The 20,008-nt window shown below is 50.8% G+C and overlaps 2 protein-coding genes across 3 annotated transcripts in view; one reads left to right on the top strand and one right to left on the bottom strand.

The window, feature by feature from the left end:
* PDE4A (phosphodiesterase 4A) overlaps positions 1–3,328 on the bottom strand; it is a 45,672-nt gene extending 42,344 nt beyond the window's left edge. Inside the window, exon 1 of the mRNA XM_079114688.1 lies at positions 3,211–3,328. The gene's annotated coding sequence lies outside the window, so the exon portion shown is untranslated. The remainder of the gene's footprint in view (positions 1–3,210) is intronic.
* A 1,335-nt stretch (positions 3,329–4,663) lies between these two features.
* On the top strand, positions 4,664–14,616 carry CDC37 (cell division cycle 37, HSP90 cochaperone). 2 transcript variants are annotated; one of them, XM_079114037.1, is made up of 8 exons: positions 4,664–4,859; positions 10,432–10,707; positions 10,946–11,213; positions 11,313–11,428; positions 11,509–11,631; positions 12,185–12,367; positions 12,470–12,541; positions 14,066–14,616. In XM_079114037.1, exons 1-8 carry the CDS (start codon positions 4,758–4,760, stop codon positions 14,219–14,221), a joined length of 1,296 nt encoding a protein of 431 aa, XP_078970163.1. In that variant the 5' UTR covers positions 4,664–4,757; the 3' UTR covers positions 14,222–14,616. The 2 variants fall into 2 exon arrangements, with proteins under 2 accessions (XP_078970163.1, XP_078970164.1); XM_079114038.1 differs by having other exon boundaries at positions 4,667–4,859; positions 11,105–11,213.
* Positions 14,617–20,008: the final 5,392 nt, after the last annotated feature.

The raw sequence follows: 20,008 nt of genomic DNA, 5'->3' as shown, positions 1-20,008 counted from the left end.
CAACTCTTTTGAAAGACAATTTTGAACAGGGGCTCGTATTTGCATTTGTTCTGGGTCCTGTAAATTCTGTAGGGGATCCTGGCTATATCCCAAGTCCCTTGTACAGTCTATGGTAGGTATTCAAGGATTTATGGGATGAAGAAAAGAATGAAGGGGTGGACATCAGTAGAGCCCCCTAGGCCAGGGGAACGGCAGAGACATGCATCCTACCACTGTCCGGAAAAAAAGCAATTCTACAGAAATCAGCCTGCAGAAACCCACGGGAGGGAGGGAGAGCCTCAGGAACTGGGCGGAGGGGTTCCTCTAAGCCTGCCCTCTCCTCTGGACAGCAGGCTGGCTGGGGAGGGGGGTCCAGATGGCAGAGCAGGCCTCTCTGGGCAGCTGGCACCAGGCTCAGGCTGAGTGAGGCTTCTTCCCCCACCCAACCAGCCCATCAGTGTCGTCAGCCACCAGCTCAGCCAGTAGCCCTTGTTCACACTGTGGCATTTGCAACTACATGAGCTCCATGCCCAGATCTAAAGCAGGCCTGGGAAGCATTCCCCAGGGCTTCAGACATGGGTGCACACACATCAGTGCACGTGTAATTGGACAGGCAGGCTTTTCTATGAGTCTAAATGTTACATAGTTGAGATCAGATCATAGCTGGAGAAAATGACAGCAGCGCCACATCAGCGTATGTGGGCATGTGCTTGGATGTGCCTCTGTGTGACTGAGCATCTGGATGCAGCTGGAAGCAGTATTCACAGTGGTTAAAAATTAAGGTTATGCTGTAATCCCAGTGGCTCCTCATGAAGCTGGGGCAGGACGATCGATCGTGAGTTCAAAGCTTGTCTCGGCAACTCAGGGAGGCCCTAAGCAACTTAGCAAGACCCTGCCTCTAGATAAAATATAAAAAGGGCTGGGGATGTGGCTCAGTGGTTAAGCACCCCTGGATTCAATCTCCAGTACCAAAGTCAAGCATCTTGACAACACCTGTAATCCCCCTGGCTCCAGAGGCTGAGGCAGGAGGACATCAAGTTCAAGGCTGGCCTTGGCAATTTAGCAAGGCCCTAAGCAACTTAGCAAGATATTGTCTCAAAATTCTAAAAAATAAAAAGGGCTGAGATTATATCTCAGTGCTAAAGTGCCCTTGGGTAAAACAAATAAACAAACAAACAAAAAACATACAGGTTCTAAAGCTGGGTGCAGTAGTGGATGCCTAATATCCCAACGCCTGGGGAGACTAAGGCAAGAGGATTGCAATTTCTTGGCGAGCCTCGGCAACTCAGTAAGATCCTCTCTCAAAATAAAAATTTAAAAAGTTCTGGGGAGATAGGTTGGTGGTAAAACACCCCTGGCTTCAACCCCCAGTACCTAAGGAAAATAAAATGCTGCTTCTGCACTGAGGATGTAGCTCAGTGGTAGAGCCCTTGCCCAGCATATGGTTCCATCCCTGGCACAGCTAAAAAAACAAAAACAAACAAACAAACAAACAAACAAACAAAAAAAACCCACTTGAGTTCAAATCTCTGCTCTGCTACTCAATAGCCAAGGTTCCCAGGCTCTACACACAGACAGCGCTCAGCTTCATGTACTGTGATTACATTTGTCTGGATTTGAGTGTCTGTGTTTGAATAGAAATTCAGTTCCTCCAACAGGTCTTCCTGGACATCCAACCTGAAGCAGATCTGCCCATTTTTCCCTCCTGGCACAAGTCCTTTATTGTCATCAAGAGTCTTAATCACAATTGAACCAGGGCCTAGCACTTGCTAAGCATAGGATTTACCACTGGGCTCCGCCCCTTAATCACAATTGTTTTTATATATTAATTTGTTTGCTTATTTTTTTCTGTTTCCTCCTCTATCAGCTCCATGGGTAGTGTGTATGTGTGGGGGGAAAGTTGCTCACCACTGTCCTCAGCCCCTGGCTAGAGTAGTCACCGATGGATGCAGGGCAGTATCTGAACCTTATGTGGGGTGGGCACAGCATTAGGAGTGACTTGAAGACCTTGTGCTCAATTCTGATCTCCACAGGGTTCATTCCTTTAGCTATTTAGGAACACTCCTTCAGCCTTCCTCTTGATGACATTTCAGGAATCACTCAACCCCTATGTAAACTGGGAGGGGGACTAGACTGATTTATGATAAGCCTCCTCTAGGATCTCAGATTCTCTGGATCTATTCTGAATCTAATCCCCTCTCTAGCTCGGTCTGCATTTACTGAGCACCTACTACGTGCCCAGCACTGTTCTAGACGTGATTCTGCCTTCATGGAGCTCAAAGTGAAGGAAGAAAGCAAGATATGTATCAGAAATATTTCATTTTATCTTGAGTGCCCTCCCTCCAGTCACTCTGCCTGGCAATAGAATTTTAGTTTTCACAGCTGAAATCATCAGGGTTATTTTGTTTATACACTGATCTTGCTCCTTCCTCAGCCAGGAGCAGACCCTGCTGGTTTCATTGGTTGCTGCAGCCCTATGGTCTAGCCACAGTGCCAGGCATACATAGGTATTTGGGAAACAGGCATGAAATGAGCCAAGAAATAAATGATGGAGCAAAGACAGCTCACTCGGCATGCAGGACCTCGTAGAATCCTCAGAGTGTCATTATCCACTTAGCAGATGGGGAAATTGAGGCTCACGAAGGCAAAGCGGCTTGCGGGGTCCCATCGCAGCTACGTGATGTATGGCTGTGGGATGTACCAGTAGAAGCAAGGGTAGCCCCTAAAAGCATTCCCAATCCTCCCTAGCCGCAACCCACAAGAGCAAGAGACACAGCAGGGATGCACTGCGGGGGGCGAGGTTTGCTGGGGATGGGAGAGAAGAATAGTGCAAAGTAACTCGGGGGTCTCTATTTCTCCGTCTTCCGGGGCTGGAGATGCAGTGCTGGCGGCAGATTAGGAAACGCTTGCTGATGGTGTGGGAAGCTTCCGCTTTCCTGTCCCCAGTTACGGGAGCTGGGGCTCCTGGAATCCCATTTCACTGGGACCAAGCAGCTAGTCTACGAAGCTGGTTGGAGACCCCCCCACACACCGCCAGCGCGCCTACCCGGGAATCCCCAGCATCCGGGGTCCTCCCCACACACCCTCATCCCAGCTGTGGGCCGAAGCCCTCAAAGATTGTACCGTGGGGGTCCGGCTTTCCTGGGGAGCCAGGGAAGCCCCACCATCTAGATTCCCTCCCTCCTGTGCGCGGGTTCCCCTACCCACCGCAGCTCGCTACCCAAAGCTTACCTTGTAGGGGGTCTGGGGAGGGGATGCCCCGCCCTCTCCGGCCTTGGGGGGCGGGAGGGGACAGGGGTGTCCAGACCCTTTGTTTGCTGGTGTGTGAGTGTGTGTGAATGTGTGTGCCCGATTGTGAGACCCGCCGGGTGTAGGCTCGTGCGCGCGCGTGCCCGGGCCGTGACGGCCGCTGGGGCTGGACTGCCCCGGCTGCAGAGGGAGGGGAAAGAGAGGGGGACTCCCCCGCCCGCCCACTCACGGGTTTGAATGGAGCGTGAGGGGGAGGGGCGGCAGTGGGAGGGCGCTTTTGTCTCGATGGCCCCTCCCCCTCCCTGAGTCGGGGAATCCCCCTTCCTTCCTACCCGGCCCAATCTGGAGCTCTTTACTTCTTTCCCTCCAGAGTTGCCCCAACACCATCTCCGGGGAAGGCCGGGAAGAGGCACCCTTCACCCAGGTGACTGGAGCTCCTGCCATCCCATCTGCACCCCGCAGACACCCTTTAATCTGAGATAATCCTAGCCCTAGGCTGCAACATGGCTTTTTATTCCGTTATCAAAGCGTGGGTTGGAATGTATAAAAGTGTGTAGCCGAGGTCCCCCAAGTTCAGAGTAATGGCTTCTGCTGAGGTTGCGGGCCCCAGATGAACAGGGAGGGATTTTGAGCAGCCAGAGACTGCGACAACAAGGAAAACCCCCCTCTGAGCCTCCGCGATCCCGGACTGGGCGCGGGGCCAGGAGCCCAGGTAGCTAGGTAGACATTAGCGACACTCAGCGGCGGTTCGGGGAGACGCCGCGGACAGGCGCAGGAGACCCGTTAGGCGGTCTGGTGGATTCTGAAGGCGGTACGTGTGCTCAAGTTATCGCCTGAGTGGCAGGAGATGGAGGCGAGGCAGAAGGCTGTGGTCTGAACATGGGAAACACCAGTTCCCAAAGCAGGGCTACAATCACCCCCCCCACCTCTGATCCCTCCCAGGGACAGAGCCATACCACTCCACACTTAAACCTTCCCAGGACAGGATGATGTCACCTTCAGACTGGGAAAGTTCCATCAGATCAGTTACCCCTTCCCAGAGCAGGGTTAACTCCTGTTTCACCAGGGGCAGGGGTGGGTGTTCTAGCCGAGGCCCCACCCCCCGCAGTGGGCCCGGGCTGATGTCACTGCGGCGTGGCTAAGGAGACAATCCTCTTCCTCAATCTCAATTCACCCCACACCCCCGCGGCTGCCGCGAATGTCCACCGCAAGGCGGCGGGAGATGAGGAGGGCTCGTGGTTGGGGTGACTATCCGTATGTCTCCAAGAAATGCCTAGCCGAGTCCCAGAGCCCGATGAGGCGGGGCCTCGGCGGGAACTCTAGGTGCTCCGGGACACGTGCGCAGGGCCCTTTAAGGCGGGCCTGGTTGCCAGTGCCGCTGCGGCGGTTACTAAGGATGTGACGTCAAGCGCTGGTGGGGGCTGCGCGCCCGGACGGAAGCGGAAGGGGCGGGGCTCCGCGGCCCAAATCTCCAGCACTGCCGCGGTCTCTGCTACCAGAGCCAGAGCGGGCTGGGCCGCCGAGGCAAGATGGTGGACTACAGCGTGTGGGACCACATCGAAGTGTCCGACGATGAGGACGAGACGCACCCCAACATCGACACGGCCAGCCTCTTCCGCTGGCGGCACCAGGTAGCCTGCGCGCCTATCTCCTTTCCCACCTCCCGGGACCCTGCTCCAAAGTTCTGAGCCCCTAATACTGCCCAGGGACCCCGCTGTTGACACTTGGAATTCCTGCCCCACAGTCCAGACTTTCAGGATCTTTGATTCAACTGGTACCTCAGTATCATTGGACCCCCCTCTGCTTTCTGCGTGAGACTTCATATTGACCTTTAGGGCTTTATCATAATCTAGACTCCCAAGCCGAACCTAGGGAGTCCCCTTAATCCAGTCTGGGACCTTTCGTTTACACCCAGAAGTTTACCTCAGTCTGGATCCGGAATTCCGCTAAGATGATCCCTGAACCTATTTATGTAGTTATTTCTGATTTGGGTTCTCCCTTCGACCTCCCCCCAATTCCTCGAGTCCAGACCCTCAATCATTTGATTCTGTCCTGAGTCTCCTTGAGTCTTGGCCAGGGATTCCAGTTCAGATCCAGACACCCCACTCCTTTTTCAAACTGAACAAGGAACTCCATCCAACTTTTAAGATTCAGGAACTCCTTCTTAGAGTGTAGACTCTGCCCCATAAGGGTCCTCAGTCCCACCTAAGACTTAAGTTTTGGATCCCGGTTCCCCTCCAGATTCAATTTGCAGCTCCACCCTGATGGAGAGTCCAATTCCAGCCGTTCTCCTTTGGCCTCACCTCCTGTAGACCCCGTTTTCCATTATACCAGGAAATCCCGCCCACTTAGCTTCCGGCCCAGCCATGCCCCTTCGTGTAGTGTTGCAGAGCCCATCAGTGCCCATCTCCCAAGACTATCACTTCCTTTATTAACTTTCTCCAGCATCAGAAATTCACACAACCCAAGTCCTGGACCCCAAACTGCCCTGCCTTCCTTTTCTCCCATCCTGATGGGCTGCATTCTAGCATCTGGATTGTCTGTGCTCTACCTAGTGACCCTCTGGATTTGATTCCATAGTCACTGACCCTTTTATCTACCTATCAACAACTCCTTGCCGTCCAGCCCATACCTTAGATCCAGGAGTTCAGATGATCTCTGTCTACCCACCCCTCTTCTGCCCAGCAGTGCTCACAGGCTAGTAGGGTACTCTAAAACCTAATGGTCTAACTTCCTGTTCCCCCAAATCAGAGCACCCACATACCTGTTCCCATTATCCCTCAAATTGAAAGTGTATACCTCTCAGGAACTTCCAGTTAGGAATTTCTCACCCACATTCTTTTATGGCAATTCCCAGGAATTTATCCAGAAACTCCTAGAAAGCCCTTGGGATATGTTATTAGTCTCTACATCTGAGCCCCAGTCTTACCTCCAGACTTCTTCCTTAAAGCTGCAGCCTCCTAGATATAGTACCTGCTGGGCAAGTCCCTGGAGTGTGGGAAGAAAGTTCTAGCACTTCTATTTCTTGCAGTGTGTAACATTTTATTATGAAATATTTAAGACCTCCGCAAAGCTCTAAAGACTATTCTTGGGAACACCTATTTCTGTCACATAAAGAGGTTAATTTTACTACTGCATAGAGAACAGTTTGGTCCTGCTGGATGGGAGGCCTCCCCTCTTCTGGCACAGAACCGTTTCCTGTCCTGCAGCAGTGGCTATAGTAGAGAATGAGGGAAGCAGAGGACCTCAGTGTCTCCAGTGCAGGTTCAGGGACAGGCAGGCTTGGGTTCTAATCCCAGCCCTGCCCTTTCTTGCTTCAATGGAGTGACACATAAGTTTTCAGAACCTTTGTGAAACTGGGCTAATATGGTCCCACTGCTTCTCTGAGACCCTTTTAAGAATGAAATGAGACTAGTTCTGAAGAAAATGTGGACCAGGGCCTGGGAGGAATATGTATTCTGGAGAGGGAGTGGAGCTTCATAAAAAGGTAGCACGGCAGTGTTTTGTTTACAAGCACAATCCTGGTTGGGTTCAAATTCTGGCTCCTTTTGTATTGGCATGTTGTGTGACTTCCAGTGATTTGCTTTACCTCTTTGTGCTTCAGTTTCCCCAGCTGAGGCTGTAAATAGGATTCATTTACCCTTTAGGGTTGTTGAAAGGGTTACTGTATTTATTTAATGTCTGTAATGCTTTGGGGGCATTAGCTCCTATTGTCATCATTATTTAGGCAATTCTTGCTCATGGTTAAAAAAAAAAAACAAAAACAAAAACAAAATTCCAAAAGTTTGAGAGGGAATAAATGAGTCTTTTTCCAGCCCCATCTCCCCAACTTCCTTGCCCAGAGATAGCTGCCATTTGTGGCTTCTTCTGGCTTCTTCCATTGACATGCTGTGAGCCTCAGTTTTCTTCTCTAAGGCAGGACAGTGACACCTGTGGAACCTTCTTGCTCCCAGGGTTTCTGTCCTGCCCAGCCTGCCTTGGCCCTTCCCAGATGGGAGGTGTAAAGCTCAAGCGGGCAGGCTGCCGCCCCACCAGCACCCGGAAGCCTTTTTTAGCTTTGGCCTCCCTGGCAGCTGCTCAGAGGACGCTAGGGAGAGTGGTGCAGCCCAGCAGAAGCCAATAGGGTGGTCAGTTCCTACTGCTGCCCAGGGCCAGCATGGTGCCAACCCCAGAGAACCCCTTGCCTTTAGAGCATCAGGAGGGCCCCAGGGTGACAGACCCATTGTGGGGAAATGGAGACCAGGGCTGCTTTCTGTTACCTATCCAGGCAGTGGGAGTCCTATGCAGAAAGTGAGACTCAGACTTGGCTGTCAGTCTCCATGGTCATTAGAATAGGCTCTGGGTGTCCCTGTTCTCTTCTCCCCTGCAGTGTGTCTGGCCTTGTGCTGCCTGGGCACACTGCCTCAGTAAGGCATAGAAGTGAATCAGTAGACCAGTCCAATGGCTGTGACAAGGACAGTGATGATAACAGTGGGACATGGAGTGCTGTGTTGGAAGAGTTTCGGTGCAATTTTTCAGTGGGTCTCCATAGCAACCCTGTGAGGTCCCATTTCACAGAGAAGAAAACCAAGATCAGAAGTTTAAGGGACTTAGCCAAATTACTAGTACATCTCTGAGCTGGGTACCATGATGCTTGGGTAGTGATCACTCCCAGTCAGCCAGCATTTCCTCTGGGCCAGAAAGCCAGTTAAACACTTGAGACACATTTCCTTGTTTAAGTCCCAAAACAGCCCTCAGAGAGAAAACTTGTCCGCTTGGACAGTTGGTTGTGATAGTAGCCAACTTGGAAGTGGTGCTTCTGAGCGTCCAGCACAGCCCTGGACTTTTTTTTTTCTTCTTCCCCTCTCCCTGGTGCTGGGGATTGAACCCAGGGGCACTGCACCACTGAGCCTCATGCTGGCCCTTTTTATTTTACTTTGAGACAGGGTTTCATTAAGTTGCTGAAGCTGGCCATGAACTTGTGATCCTCCTGAGTAGCTGGGATTACAGCTGTGTGCCACCATGCCCAGCTCACAGCTCTAGACTTTTAACTTTAATCATCTTTTTTGCTCCTGCTAGTACAGACAGTCCCTAACTTCTATGGTTTCACTTTGTTTTTCCCCCCAGTGGTGTGAAAGTATTCCTGTGCAACTGTTCTATTTTTATTTTCAGTGTAGTATCAATAAGTTACGAGAGAGCCAGAGCAGTGGTGCATGCCTATAGTCCCAGCCACTCCGGAGGCTGAGGCAGGAGGATTGCTTGGGCCCAAGGGTTCAGGGCCAGCTTGGCAACATAACAAGACCCCATCCCCAACAAATAAATAAAAAACATGAGCTAGTCATGCTTTGTTATATAAAATAATTTTGTATTAGATGATTTTGCCTAACTGTAGGCTCAGGTATGTTCAGGGTCACTTAGGCCAAGCTAGGATGTTCTGGAGTGAGTGAGTTGTTGCCTTTTTTTTTTTTTTGGTACCGGGGATTGAACCTAGGGGTGCTCTACCACTGACCACCCAACCCTTTTTATTTTCTGTTTTGAGACAGGGTCTAAGTTGTTGAGGCTGCCCTCAAATTTGAGATTCTCCTGCCTCAGCCTCCTGAGTTGCTGGGATTACAGGCATGTGCTACCACGCCTGGCTATTACATGCATTTTTTGACTTACTGATGTTTTCAGCTTATGATGGGTTTATTAGGATATGACCCCCATCAAAAGTTGAAGATCTTTACAACCTCATGAGGTAAGCTGTTGTCTGCATTGACACATGAGGAAACTGAGGTCCCCAGAGGTTAGGGGATGCCCAGGGATAAGCAGCTGGTCCACAGTAGCTGCAGGGTATGACCCAAGGTCTAGCACCTGTTCATATCATCTGACGGTCACAAACAGGCTTTTGGGTGGGGTCCAGCAAGGGGGCAGGAGGCCCATCTGAACACAGACCCTCCAAGATGAGGGATGGTGAGGGCTGCATCAGATGGATGGGTTTCCAAGGCCCTCCTGGCAGGCTCCACGCCTGACTGAGCTCAGTCAGTAGCTCTGGCTAGAGAAGGCACTGCTGGGAGCAGAGGAGATGGCACTGGAGCCAGGCGAGGGTAGAGTAGAGAAGGCCGAGAGATCTGAGGGTGGTCTGGATAGTGGTCTGAGCAAGAGGGGAGATGGCCAGGATTGAGGGTGGACACAGCATTGGGATCAGAAAGACACGTTGGCCTAGAGACAGCCAAGGGGGCCTGAACAGTAAACCCAGTGCCAAGCTGGAGCACAAGGAAGCGGGTAAATGTCAGAGTGAAACCCGTGTGGCAGGATGGCAGGGCCTGCACGGAGCAAGGGTGCAGCTGAGGACCTGGTTTGGGGGAGTAAGGGCCTGAGTTTGTTTTGAGCATGGAGTTGGAGGTGGCTGTAGGACACCAGGCAGTGGTAGCCCAAGAGGACTGTTGGCAGGGCAGGGAGCCCCGTGTGGCTGAGGACAGGTCCAGTTCAGAGGCAGAGTCTGAGAGTCAGCCAGTGGGTTGGCATCTCGTTACTTTATCTACCTGACCAGACCACCCTTTCCTGGAACGCTACCGTGTGCCAGTCCCAATCTGGCCCTGGAGATTCTGCAGTGAGCAAATCCTCACCTTCATGAAGCTAATATCCTTGGAGGGGGACAGCACCCAAAATGTGACAAATAGTTGTCACAAGATATCCAGTGGCCAGTCCTGAGGAGGAAGACAAAGCAGGGCAAGAATGCCTGAAGGCTGCCACCTTCAGTGTAACTGAAAGTGAAACGGGAAAAGTCTACTAACAACATGAAGCCTAGATGGTGAGGACATGAGGGACCGAGCTGCAGGGGGCTCTGGGGATGAGCATTCTAGGGAGTGGACCAGCTAGTGCACGGGCCCTGAGGTTCAAGAGAAAAGAGCTCAAGGAAAAGAGAGGCAGCCACTGTGACAGGAGGGAGGAGGTGACAGGGCATATTATGCAGAGTACTGGGGGCTTCAGTGAAGACTTGGGCTTTGCTCTGAGGGAGGTAGGAGCCGCGAGGACTCTGAGCAGAGGAGGTACCTGACCTGACTCAGGTGTGCCCCGGTGCCCGGGGGACTGAGGGTGGAAACTGGGTAGCAGGGCACCAAGTTTGCTGCCCGTTTTTTCTGGGGCTACCTCTAGTGCAAGTTCCAGGCTGCAATGAGGCCAGGGTCAAGGCACAGATTGTTCCAGAGTGACGGGCTGCTCACAGACTGTCCCTGCCTGCAGGCCCGGGTGGAGCGCATGGAGCAGTTCCAGAAGGAGAAGGAGGAGCTGGATAGGGGTTGCCGCGAGTGCAAGCGCAAGGTGGCTGAGTGCCAACGGAAGCTGAAGGAGCTGGAGGTGGCTGAAGGTGGCCAGGTGGAGCTGGAGCGACTGCAGGCTGAGGCACAGCAACTGCGCAAGGAGGAGCGGAGCTGGGAGCAGAAGCTGGAGGAGATGCGCAAGAAGGAAAAGAGCATGCCCTGGAACGTGGACACACTCAGCAAAGATGGCTTCAGCAAGGTGTGTGGGTGCTGGGGGGCACTCAGGGCCATGTGGGGTGTGGGGACTGCACAGACCACATCGGAGGGTGGGGAAGGGGTTGGGTGTGACTCCACAGTAAAGCAGTAATGTGAGGACCTGCGCTAAGTCCCCAGCACCACACATACACACACACACACACACACATACACACAAATTCAGATGTTGGGGGGACAGTTTGGGGGACTGGGTGAATGAAGAACCCCACCGGTCCCCTCAGATCTGCCCGAAGGCCCACGCCCATGCTCCTGCCACCTTGATGCACATGGCTCTGAGGCCACCTCCGCCGTTGATGGGATGGGCACTGCGGCCGCGGCCCCCGCGCTCCAGGCGCTCCGCAGCCTTGCCCCAGCCCACTTCCCCTCTCGCCCTGTCACAGAGCATGGTCAATACCAAGCCTGAGAAGGCAGAGGAGGATTCGGAGGAAGTGAGGGAGCAGAAACACAAAACCTTTGTGGAGAAGTACGAGAAACAGATCAAGCACTTTGGTGAGTTGGGCTGGGGATGGCATGTGGGAGGCAAGGCCAGGTAGAGGCTGGCCCTTTGCCTCCAGATCCTTTTCAGCACCTTGCCAACGCTTTTGACAGGCATGCTCCGCCGCTGGGATGACAGCCAGAAATACCTGTCAGATAATGTCCACTTGGTATGTGAGGAGACAGCCAACTACTTGGTTATCTGGTGCATTGACCTAGAGGTGGAAGAGGTGAGTGGAGCCTAGCTATAGACTGGGGAAGGGTCTGCCTGAAACGGCCACTTGGTGACGCCATGCCTCTTCCCTGGCAGAAATGTGCACTCATGGAGCAGGTGGCCCATCAGACCATTGTCATGCAGTTCATCCTGGAGCTAGCCAAGGGTCTGAAGGTGGACCCCCGTGCCTGCTTCAGACAGTTCTTCACGAAGATTAAGGTATGGACCCTGAGCAGCTGCGTGATCAGAGGCCCCTCTGCAAGGAACCATCCCACAGTCCTCTGGGGGGGGCAGATAGTGTGCACTCAGATTCAAGTCCCTGTGGTCAGATCGTGTGTCAGGAGAGCAGGAGAGCTTGGGTCTGTGGAAGGTGGGTCCAGTGGCAGCCATGTTTTGAGCATGGAACCAAAGGAGGTGCTGAGCATCCTGATAACAGGGGGTGAGGATGCGTGCAGGGTTTTTGATCTGAGCACCTAGAGAAATAGCTAACCATACTGATAATGGGAAGGGCAGGGCAGGCTTGGGGGAAATCCAGAGCTGGGATGTGACCGTGTGGAGTTTGAGATGCTTGTAAAACCCCAGTGTGAAGACACTGAGGACACGGTGTCATGTGTCTGTGGTTGTGGAGGGCATAGGTAGACAAGGTCCCAGGTAGGGGAGCCAAATGTAGGAGAGGTGAGGAGAGGCCCAAGCCTTGGGGCGCCCATCATGTAGTTTAGAACCCACCTTGGTGTCAGGTCCATGTCCAGTGAACACTGCCTGTTCTCTGCAGACGGCTGACCGCCAGTACATGGAGGGTTTCAACGACGAGCTGGAGGCCTTCAAGGAGCGTGTGCGGGGCCGCGCCAAGTTGCGCATCGAGAAGGCCATGAAGGAGTATGAGGCAGAGGAGCGTAAGAAGCGGCTGGGCCCTGGTGGCCTGGACCCTGTTGAGGTCTACGAATCCCTCCCTGAGGTGCGGCTCCCCAGCCCCAGGCGGGTGGCAGGCAGGCAATGAGCAGGCCCCCGTGGGATCTCAGGGAGCCAGGCCCTGACTCCGGCCCCTCTGCACCCCCAGGAACTTCAAAAGTGCTTTGATGTGAAGGATGTGCAGATGCTCCAAGACGCCATCAGCAAGATGGACCCCACTGTGAGTATCCAACTGCATCTCAGGCTCTTTGGGGCAAGCCACATGTCCCCTCCCAATCCTGCTCCCAAGTCTCTGAAGCAGACTGGTAAAGTGTCCCTCCTGGGCTTTTCTGGGAGTAAGGAGGGGGTCATGTCACTTTGCCACATGTGCACTTAGGTTTATTGAGCACCTATAGTGTGCTCAGCATCCAGCACTGAACGTGGCACTTTTGAGCCATGTTCCTGTGATGGCTGATCACTGTCACTATGGGCCATTTGTAATCCTGCCTCAGTTTCCTCATTCAAACCACAGTTTCTCAGTATTAACTTATAGAATGCATGTGGGGAGGGACTGAGCGTGTGGGAAAAGCTGGACAATGAGAGCTTGTAATAGTTATTATCTGGAATAATGATAGTGCTGGAGGACAAGGACTGGGGAATATATGTGCGGCTGAGGTTTCACCCAGGGCCTCAGAAATGCCAGGCAAGGGCTCCACCACTGAGCTACATCCCCAACCAGAGTCTTAATAGGCCTTGATTTGACACCATTCCTGCCATCTGGCTTCCTGTTTGACCACATTGGTTTCCTTGTATATAAAATGGGTCTAGTGACAGGACCTGGCTCAGGGTTTCTAGAAACCTCTATGGGGATAAGCATCTAGATCAGGGTCTGCACACTATAACTGGAAGGCTCATTGCCTGCCTTTATGAAATAAAGTTTTACTGAAATACAGCAGCTGCACTTACTTGTTACATTGTCCACAACTAATTTTGCACTGTGACTACAGATTTAAGGAGTAATGAGTTAAATCATGATGACAGAGACCACATGGCCCACAGAGCCAAAAATATTTACCCTTTAGCCCTTTACAAGAAAGTTTGCTGAGGCTGGGGATGTAGCTCAGAAGTAGGGAAATTTCCTAGTATGTGTGAGGCCTTGGGTTCTTCCCCAGCACTGCAAAAAACACAAAAGTTTGCTAAGTTTTATTCTAGACTTACACTATATAAATTTGAAGTTGAAGCCAGGCATGGGACATGGTGAGAATACCTGTAATGCCAGCAACTCCAGAGGCCAAGGCTGGAGGATCGCAAGTTTGAGGATAGCCTCAGCAACTTAGCAAGCCCCTAATCAACTTAGCAAGACCCTCTCTCAAAATAAAAAAAAAAACACAAAAAGGGGCTGGGATGTGGCTCAGTGGTAGAGCACCCTTGGGTTCAATCCCCAGTATCAAAAAATAAATAAATGAATAAATAAATAAAACAAACAAACAAACAGGGCTGGTTATTTAGGTTAGTGATGGGTCTCTCTAGGGTTTAATTCCCAGAATTACAACAAAAAGAATAAAGGTTCTTTAAAAGCTCAGTAGCCCCATTTTGCTGATGATTACTGTGCAGGACAGCGTAGAGCATAGGGCATACTTTCCTTCATTGTGGATAATTCTAATGAGTAGAGTAGGTGGTGAGCAGCTTTGAAGATATGCAGGGGACAGCTGGGCCACCAAGCAGTGGGCAGCCCAGCCTCACCTGCTCACCTTTCTCCCCACAGGATGCAAAGTACCACATGCAGCGTTGCATCGACTCTGGCCTCTGGGTCCCCAACTCCAAGTCCAGTGAGGCCAAGGAGGGGGAGGAGGCGGGCCCTGGGGACCCATTGCTGGAAGCCGTCCCCAAGCCAGGTGATGAGAAAGATGTCAGCGCGTGACCCACCCCAGGCACCACCCACCCGCCTGCCTACAGGCCTATATGCTCCCTTTACAGAAAACAATATAGACACCACCTCTCCAGCCCCTGGCTTCCTCACTCTTGCTGCTCCCCCCAGGCCTGGGGGCCTGCCCCTCGTTCCTCATCCACTGCCCTGTTCCCCAGTGCTCATCCAAATCTCTGCTTTGAGTCAAGGGGCTTCACTGCCTGCAGCCCCCCTCCAACCTGTCAGCATTATGCCAAAGGCCCAGGGGTCCAGGGAGGGGCAGAGGTCACCAGGCCTGCCCTCCATTGGGCAGAGGGTCCCCAGTGAAGGGGCCGGTCACTGTGGGTCTGTATGTCGAGTCTTCTATTTGGTAAACAGCAGTGATCTTCCAATAAAGGATTTCAGATGCTTGTGGCGGGCACACAGCCATTCTCTTGGGGGCAGGAGGGGAGCTCGGTGGAGTATTGACGGAGCCCTTTGCTCCCCAGGCTTTTGCCTTCCAGCTGTTTTCAGTCCTCATTCTTGGCCCGTTCACATGCTATTCCACTGCATCAGAGGAGTCCTGGATCTTCAGTTCCCCCCCAACATTGCCCCCCTGCCAGCACCCTTCCACTGCCCATCCCTCAGGATCAGCTTCCTTAGCTACTCCTTCCCCATCCCGGTATGAGAGAGCAGCTTTTTCTCCAGAACTGATCTGGAATCTGACCCCTGCCCTCATCTCCACCGTGGTCTGGGTCCTTATCACATCTAACCCTAAAAGCTATGCTGACCACCTCCAGGACCCCCCACCCCCACCTCAGGCAGGCACCAGGCACTTGTGAACTTGAGTCAGGGCAGCTCCCCACTTAGAGCTGACACCAAAACCCTCACAGTTCAGCAGCTTCTGCACCATGTGCCTATCATCTCCCCACCCTCCTGTCCCTCTCTGCTCATACTCCTTCCATCCCCACTCTCTCCATGCTGACCTGAGCTCTTGAATTATTATATTTTCTGTGCTAAGGACGGAACCCAGGGCCTCATGTGTTCACCATGCTCTCTACCACCGAACTACAGTCCCAGCCCTTTGAAGTTTCTCATTATTTCTGTGGCCTTAGATAACTTAGTCTCAGTATCTCCCTTTGGTCAGCAAGGGTCATGCTAGTTAGTGACATGATCCCAAGTGAGATAATCCTTTGGGCAAACATGGCATCTGGCACGTAGATGCTCAAAATGTGGTTTGTGGCACTTGATTATCCTTCCTGGAATACCCTTCCCTGAAAGGGTCATGAAACATTTCAACCATGGAAAGGATTTAGAGTAACCCAGGGCTGGGTGCAGCTCAGTGGTAGAGTGCTTGCCCCGAGTTTGACTCCAGTCTCCAGCACTACAAATGAGTTGAGTGAAGACTAGTATGATATGTCACTCAGTCAACCCTGGACGTGGATATTGCCAGCCCAGCGGAGCCCTCTGCCTGTTCCAGGAGACACCACTCTCTAGGAGCCGCTTGTTCCTGAGATCACAGCTTGGTGCCACCTTTCAGAAGTACTCACTCCTTGACCCCCTGAATCACCTTTACACCTTGCTACCCAGCCTCTCACCTGACCCTGTGCCCTGCTTTGCTGACCTGTTTTGTCTACCTTCATGTGCTGTAGTTGCTACCAGGGCAGAAATAGTCCTTTTTACCTATAATGTCCACCGTGCTGAGAAGGGAGTCTGGCACACAGTAGGTCTGGAGGAAACTGCCAGAGCAGTGGATAAAAGTGATGCCAGAATGCTGTCGTGCCCAAGCCAATCACCACCAGGGGGAAACAGTGAGCTGCAAAATGGAGCGTGGTCCCCTGGTGCTTGGTGCCTGAGTGGGAAGCAGAGAAGCAGGTGACAACTGGAAGGGGTTTTTTGGTTTGGTTTTGTTTCTGTATGTATACTGGGGGTTGAACCCAGGGATTCTCTACCATTGAGATACCTCTCCAACCCTATTTTTTATTTTGAGATAAAATGTTGCTAAATTACCCAGGTTAGCCTTAAACTCATGATCCTCCTGTCTTAGCCTACTCAGTCCCTGGGGTTACAGGAGTGCGCCATCATGCCTAACTCATAAGTTTTGAATTAAGTAACGAGCTGGGTAACAAGGGCCCACAAGCAGAATGGGGTCTTACCCGAAAACCCTTTCATGCCTTTTTGATTTTGGAACCATGGAAATGAATTAGTTGTTCTAAAATAAAAATGAGGGTACTCTTGCCCCCCTCCCCCACGCCGGCCTGCTGGGCAAGGAGTTCTGAATCTTTTTTTTTTTTTTTTAATTGTAAACAAATGGGATACATGTTGTTTCTCTGTGGAGTTCTGAATCTTTCCTTCACCTTCCTTTTAAATAAAATTCCTCCTCTCTTGCTTAAAAAAAAAAAAAAAAATGCTAAAAAAGAAAAAAGAAGTTTTTTTTGGAACCACAGAATCTCCCAAACTGAAAACCACGTAAGTGTCGACCCACAGGAGAAGGGACAAATTGCAGCCTATTAATTTGTACAATGCTAGGAGATAGAACAGGGCAACTGGTTGGCATCAGTACATGTGAGATTGATAATGTGGACAGAGCAAGCAAGTTACCGATTTCAGCAGATGGATGACAATTGCATTAAGGTCAAGGATAGATTTTCCCTCAAGGCTGTCTGGTACAGTCTTTATTGGACATCCATGTGCCTCCCTCCTCAGCTCCCTCTGGTCAGAAAGGTGGTCCCCAGCCATCCAACCCTCACTATCCATCTTCAGAACTTTCTCAACTTACCCAACTGAAACAGTCCCTGTTCAACACTAAGTCCCTAACACAAACCCCTGGCACTCACCATTCTATTTTCTGACTCTTGAATGTGACAACTCTAAAGGCCTCCTGAGTAGAATCATGCAGCATTTATCCTTTAGTGTGGCTTATTTCACTAAGAATGAAGTCTTCAAGATTCATCCACATCTTAGCATGAATGAGAATTTCTTTTCTTCTTATGGTTGTCTATTATTCCATGTGCAGATATACCACATTTTATTTATTCATTCATCTCTTGGACATGTGGATCTTTCCATTTTTTACTTAAGTGATGTTTTTATTGATTTAGATGCCTCTTAAATGTTTGAAGTATTTGATGATAAAACAATTCCACAAAATAGAGCTACATGTAGCAGAATGGAATTATAGCAAAGAAATAGCATTAAATGAAAAAAAGGTGCTAGGTGCAGTGGCACACCTGTAATCCCAGTGGCTCAGGAGGCTGAGGCAGGGGGATCACAAGTTCAAAGGCAGCCTCAGCAACTTTGTGAGGCCCTAAGTCACTTAGTGAGACCCTGACTCAAAACAAAAAATAAGGGGCTGAGGTTGTGACTCAGTGGTAGGGTGGTTGCCTGGCATGTGTAATGCCCTGGGTTTGATCCTCAGCACCGCATATAAATAAATAAATAAATAAATAAATAAATAAATAAATAAATAAGAAAAATAAAGGTCCATCAACAACTTAAAAAATGTTTAAAAAAATAAAACAACATAAAAATAAATAAAAGGACTGGGGACGTGGCTCAGGGGTCCAGCGTCCTGGGTTCAATCCCTGGTTCCCAAAACAACAATAACAACAATGGGTGGGGGGTTTCCCTTAGGCTCCATTCTTAGCACCTTATGTGTACTCACTCATTCAATGCCTCTGATGTGAGACTCTGAATAGCCCTAGCCCCATTTTACAGAGAAGGAAATTGAAGCACAGCAAGGTTGAGACTGCCCAGGATCACATAGGGTATCTGGGGTTTGAACTTAGGGCCTTCTAGTGTCGACCTTGGTGCATGTAGCTGCTGTTTAAAGCCAGTATCTGTGGTTGCTGATATGAATTTTCTAGACAACATAGGTCCACACACCCTAAGTTCCTTTCCCAATGTGGAAAGGAACCTTCTTGGAAAGACTCCCTGGAAACTTACCTCATCGCTCTTATGGGGAGGGGGGTGTTTCCTGAACTCTAACATTTAAAAGAATGCAAAGGGATTTTGTTTTCAATTCACCAACCCTGGTTTTTCCCAGGTCTGGTGAGAGCGCTAGGGTGGCCCCTCCCTGCAGACCAGGCAGGGTCAGGGGAATCCCCCAGTGCAAACTTCTTCCTGAAAAGTGACCAACTGTCCCAGTTTGCCCAGGTATGTCCCCATTTTAGCATGGAAAGTCCCTTGTTGGGGAACCCCCCAGACCCCAGCAAACTCTGGGAGTGTGTGGGGTCTGAAGCCTCCCAGCTCGGTGGGAGATCTAATATCAACATTCTGGAAGGAGGCCTCAGGCAGTACATGAGCCTTTGTGCTGTTCCCCCACCCCACCCCAGGTCCCTTTCTTCACTGTCAAGTGGGGATATTGGTCCCGCTTTGAAAGAACCTGGGAAGGCTGCAGCCCTGGGCCTATTATTCTGACTGGGAATGTGTGAGCTATTGTTTATTATTACTGGATTATTACCTTCATTGTTATTATTAGTCGCTCCATCTGACAGTTCCTGCTGGTCATTTTTGGAGTGGCAGATGCCGGATCCCAAGCCCACAGACAATCTGTAGTCTAGTCCAAAACCTGGAGGAGGCTCCGGGGCCACCGCTTTATTAACTGTTGAAGAATTTGGCACCCTCAGTTTCCTGCTACTGAACCCCTAGTGGTAGGGGCGGGCGACAGAAAAGGAAGCTCAGGCCGGAAGGCCAAGGCCAGCCCTTCCGTAGCAGCTTGGCCCTCCTGGCTCCCAGGCCATTCACACACATCTCCACACTGTCTTTATCTGTACCTACTGGGTGCCAGACACAATTGCAGGTGCTGAGCACACAGCGGAGAAGCAGAGAGACCCTCCCTGCCTCCTTCCCTCTTGGGTCTGACATTCTAGAACAAAAAACAGGCATTAGAACTGGTACTCTTCCAGGGAAATGTCAGGTTGCAACAAGGCCTGGGAAGAAAATTATAGCAAGCAGAAGGGAGAGACAGAATTGCTGATTCAAAACAGGAAGTTTATGGAAAGCAATGAGGTTTTTTCCTTGGCCTGGGAGCTTGGTTTATTTTATTTTATTTATTTATTTTTATTTTTTTTAAGCTGGGGCTGGGGCTGTAACTCAGTGGCAGAGTGCTTGCCTAGCATGTGTGAGGCCCTGGGTTCAATCCTCAGCACCACATAAAAATAAAACAAAATAAATATCCATCAACAACTAAAAAAAAAAATATATATATATATATATATAAAAATTTAAGTTGGGTGTGTGATGTACACCTATAATCCCAGCAACTCAGGCTGAGGCAGGAGGATTGCAAGTCTGGATTGAAGTCTGGATTGAAGGCCAGTCTGGGCAACTTAGTGAGACCTGTCTCAAAATAACAAAAAGGGCTAAGGAAGTAGCTTAGTCATAGACTGCTTGCCTAGCATGTGCTAAGCCCTGGGTCCAATCTCCAGTAAGAAAGGGGTGGGGGAGCCAGAGAGAATGATGAGTTTTTGCTGTTGCCCAGGCAGGCCTGGCACTCCTGAGCCTGAGATCCTCCTGCCTCAGACTTCCAAGTTGCCCAGGGGAAGCACATATGGCAAGGAACTGGGACAGCCTCAGGCCAAACCATCCAATTCATTACTGGGCTCCTGACTGTAAAATTATCATTTTTTATTGTTATAAGGAAAAATGTTTTGGGGTGATTTATTATACAGCAAGTAGAAAACTAGTAATCCCCCATATCCCTGTGCCCACTGGGGCTGGAACCCAGGGATTCTCTACCACTGAGCTGTATCCCCAGGTGATTTTTATTTTTATTTATTTATGTTTTGGTACCGGATATTGACGCAGGGGCACTTCACCACT

The sequence above is a fragment of the Sciurus vulgaris genome, assembly GCF_902686455.1.
Source record: "Sciurus vulgaris genome assembly, chromosome: 16".
Classification (NCBI taxonomy): Eukaryota; Metazoa; Chordata; class Mammalia; order Rodentia; family Sciuridae; genus Sciurus; species Sciurus vulgaris.
This window is presented reverse-complemented; position numbering and strand designations above follow the sequence as displayed.

Bases quoted from the DNA above. Each gene is read 5' to 3' on its own strand.
- CDC37 (XM_079114037.1), top strand. From the start codon at position 4,758: ATGGTGGACTACAGCGTGTGGGACCACATCGAAGTGTCCGACGATGAG. The intron at 4,860-10,431 runs GTAGCCTGCGCG...CCCTGCCTGCAG, and splicing joins TCTTCCGCTGGCGGCACCAG to GCCCGGGTGGAGCGCATGGA. The intron at 11,632-12,184 runs GTATGGACCCTG...TGTTCTCTGCAG, and splicing joins AGTTCTTCACGAAGATTAAG to ACGGCTGACCGCCAGTACAT.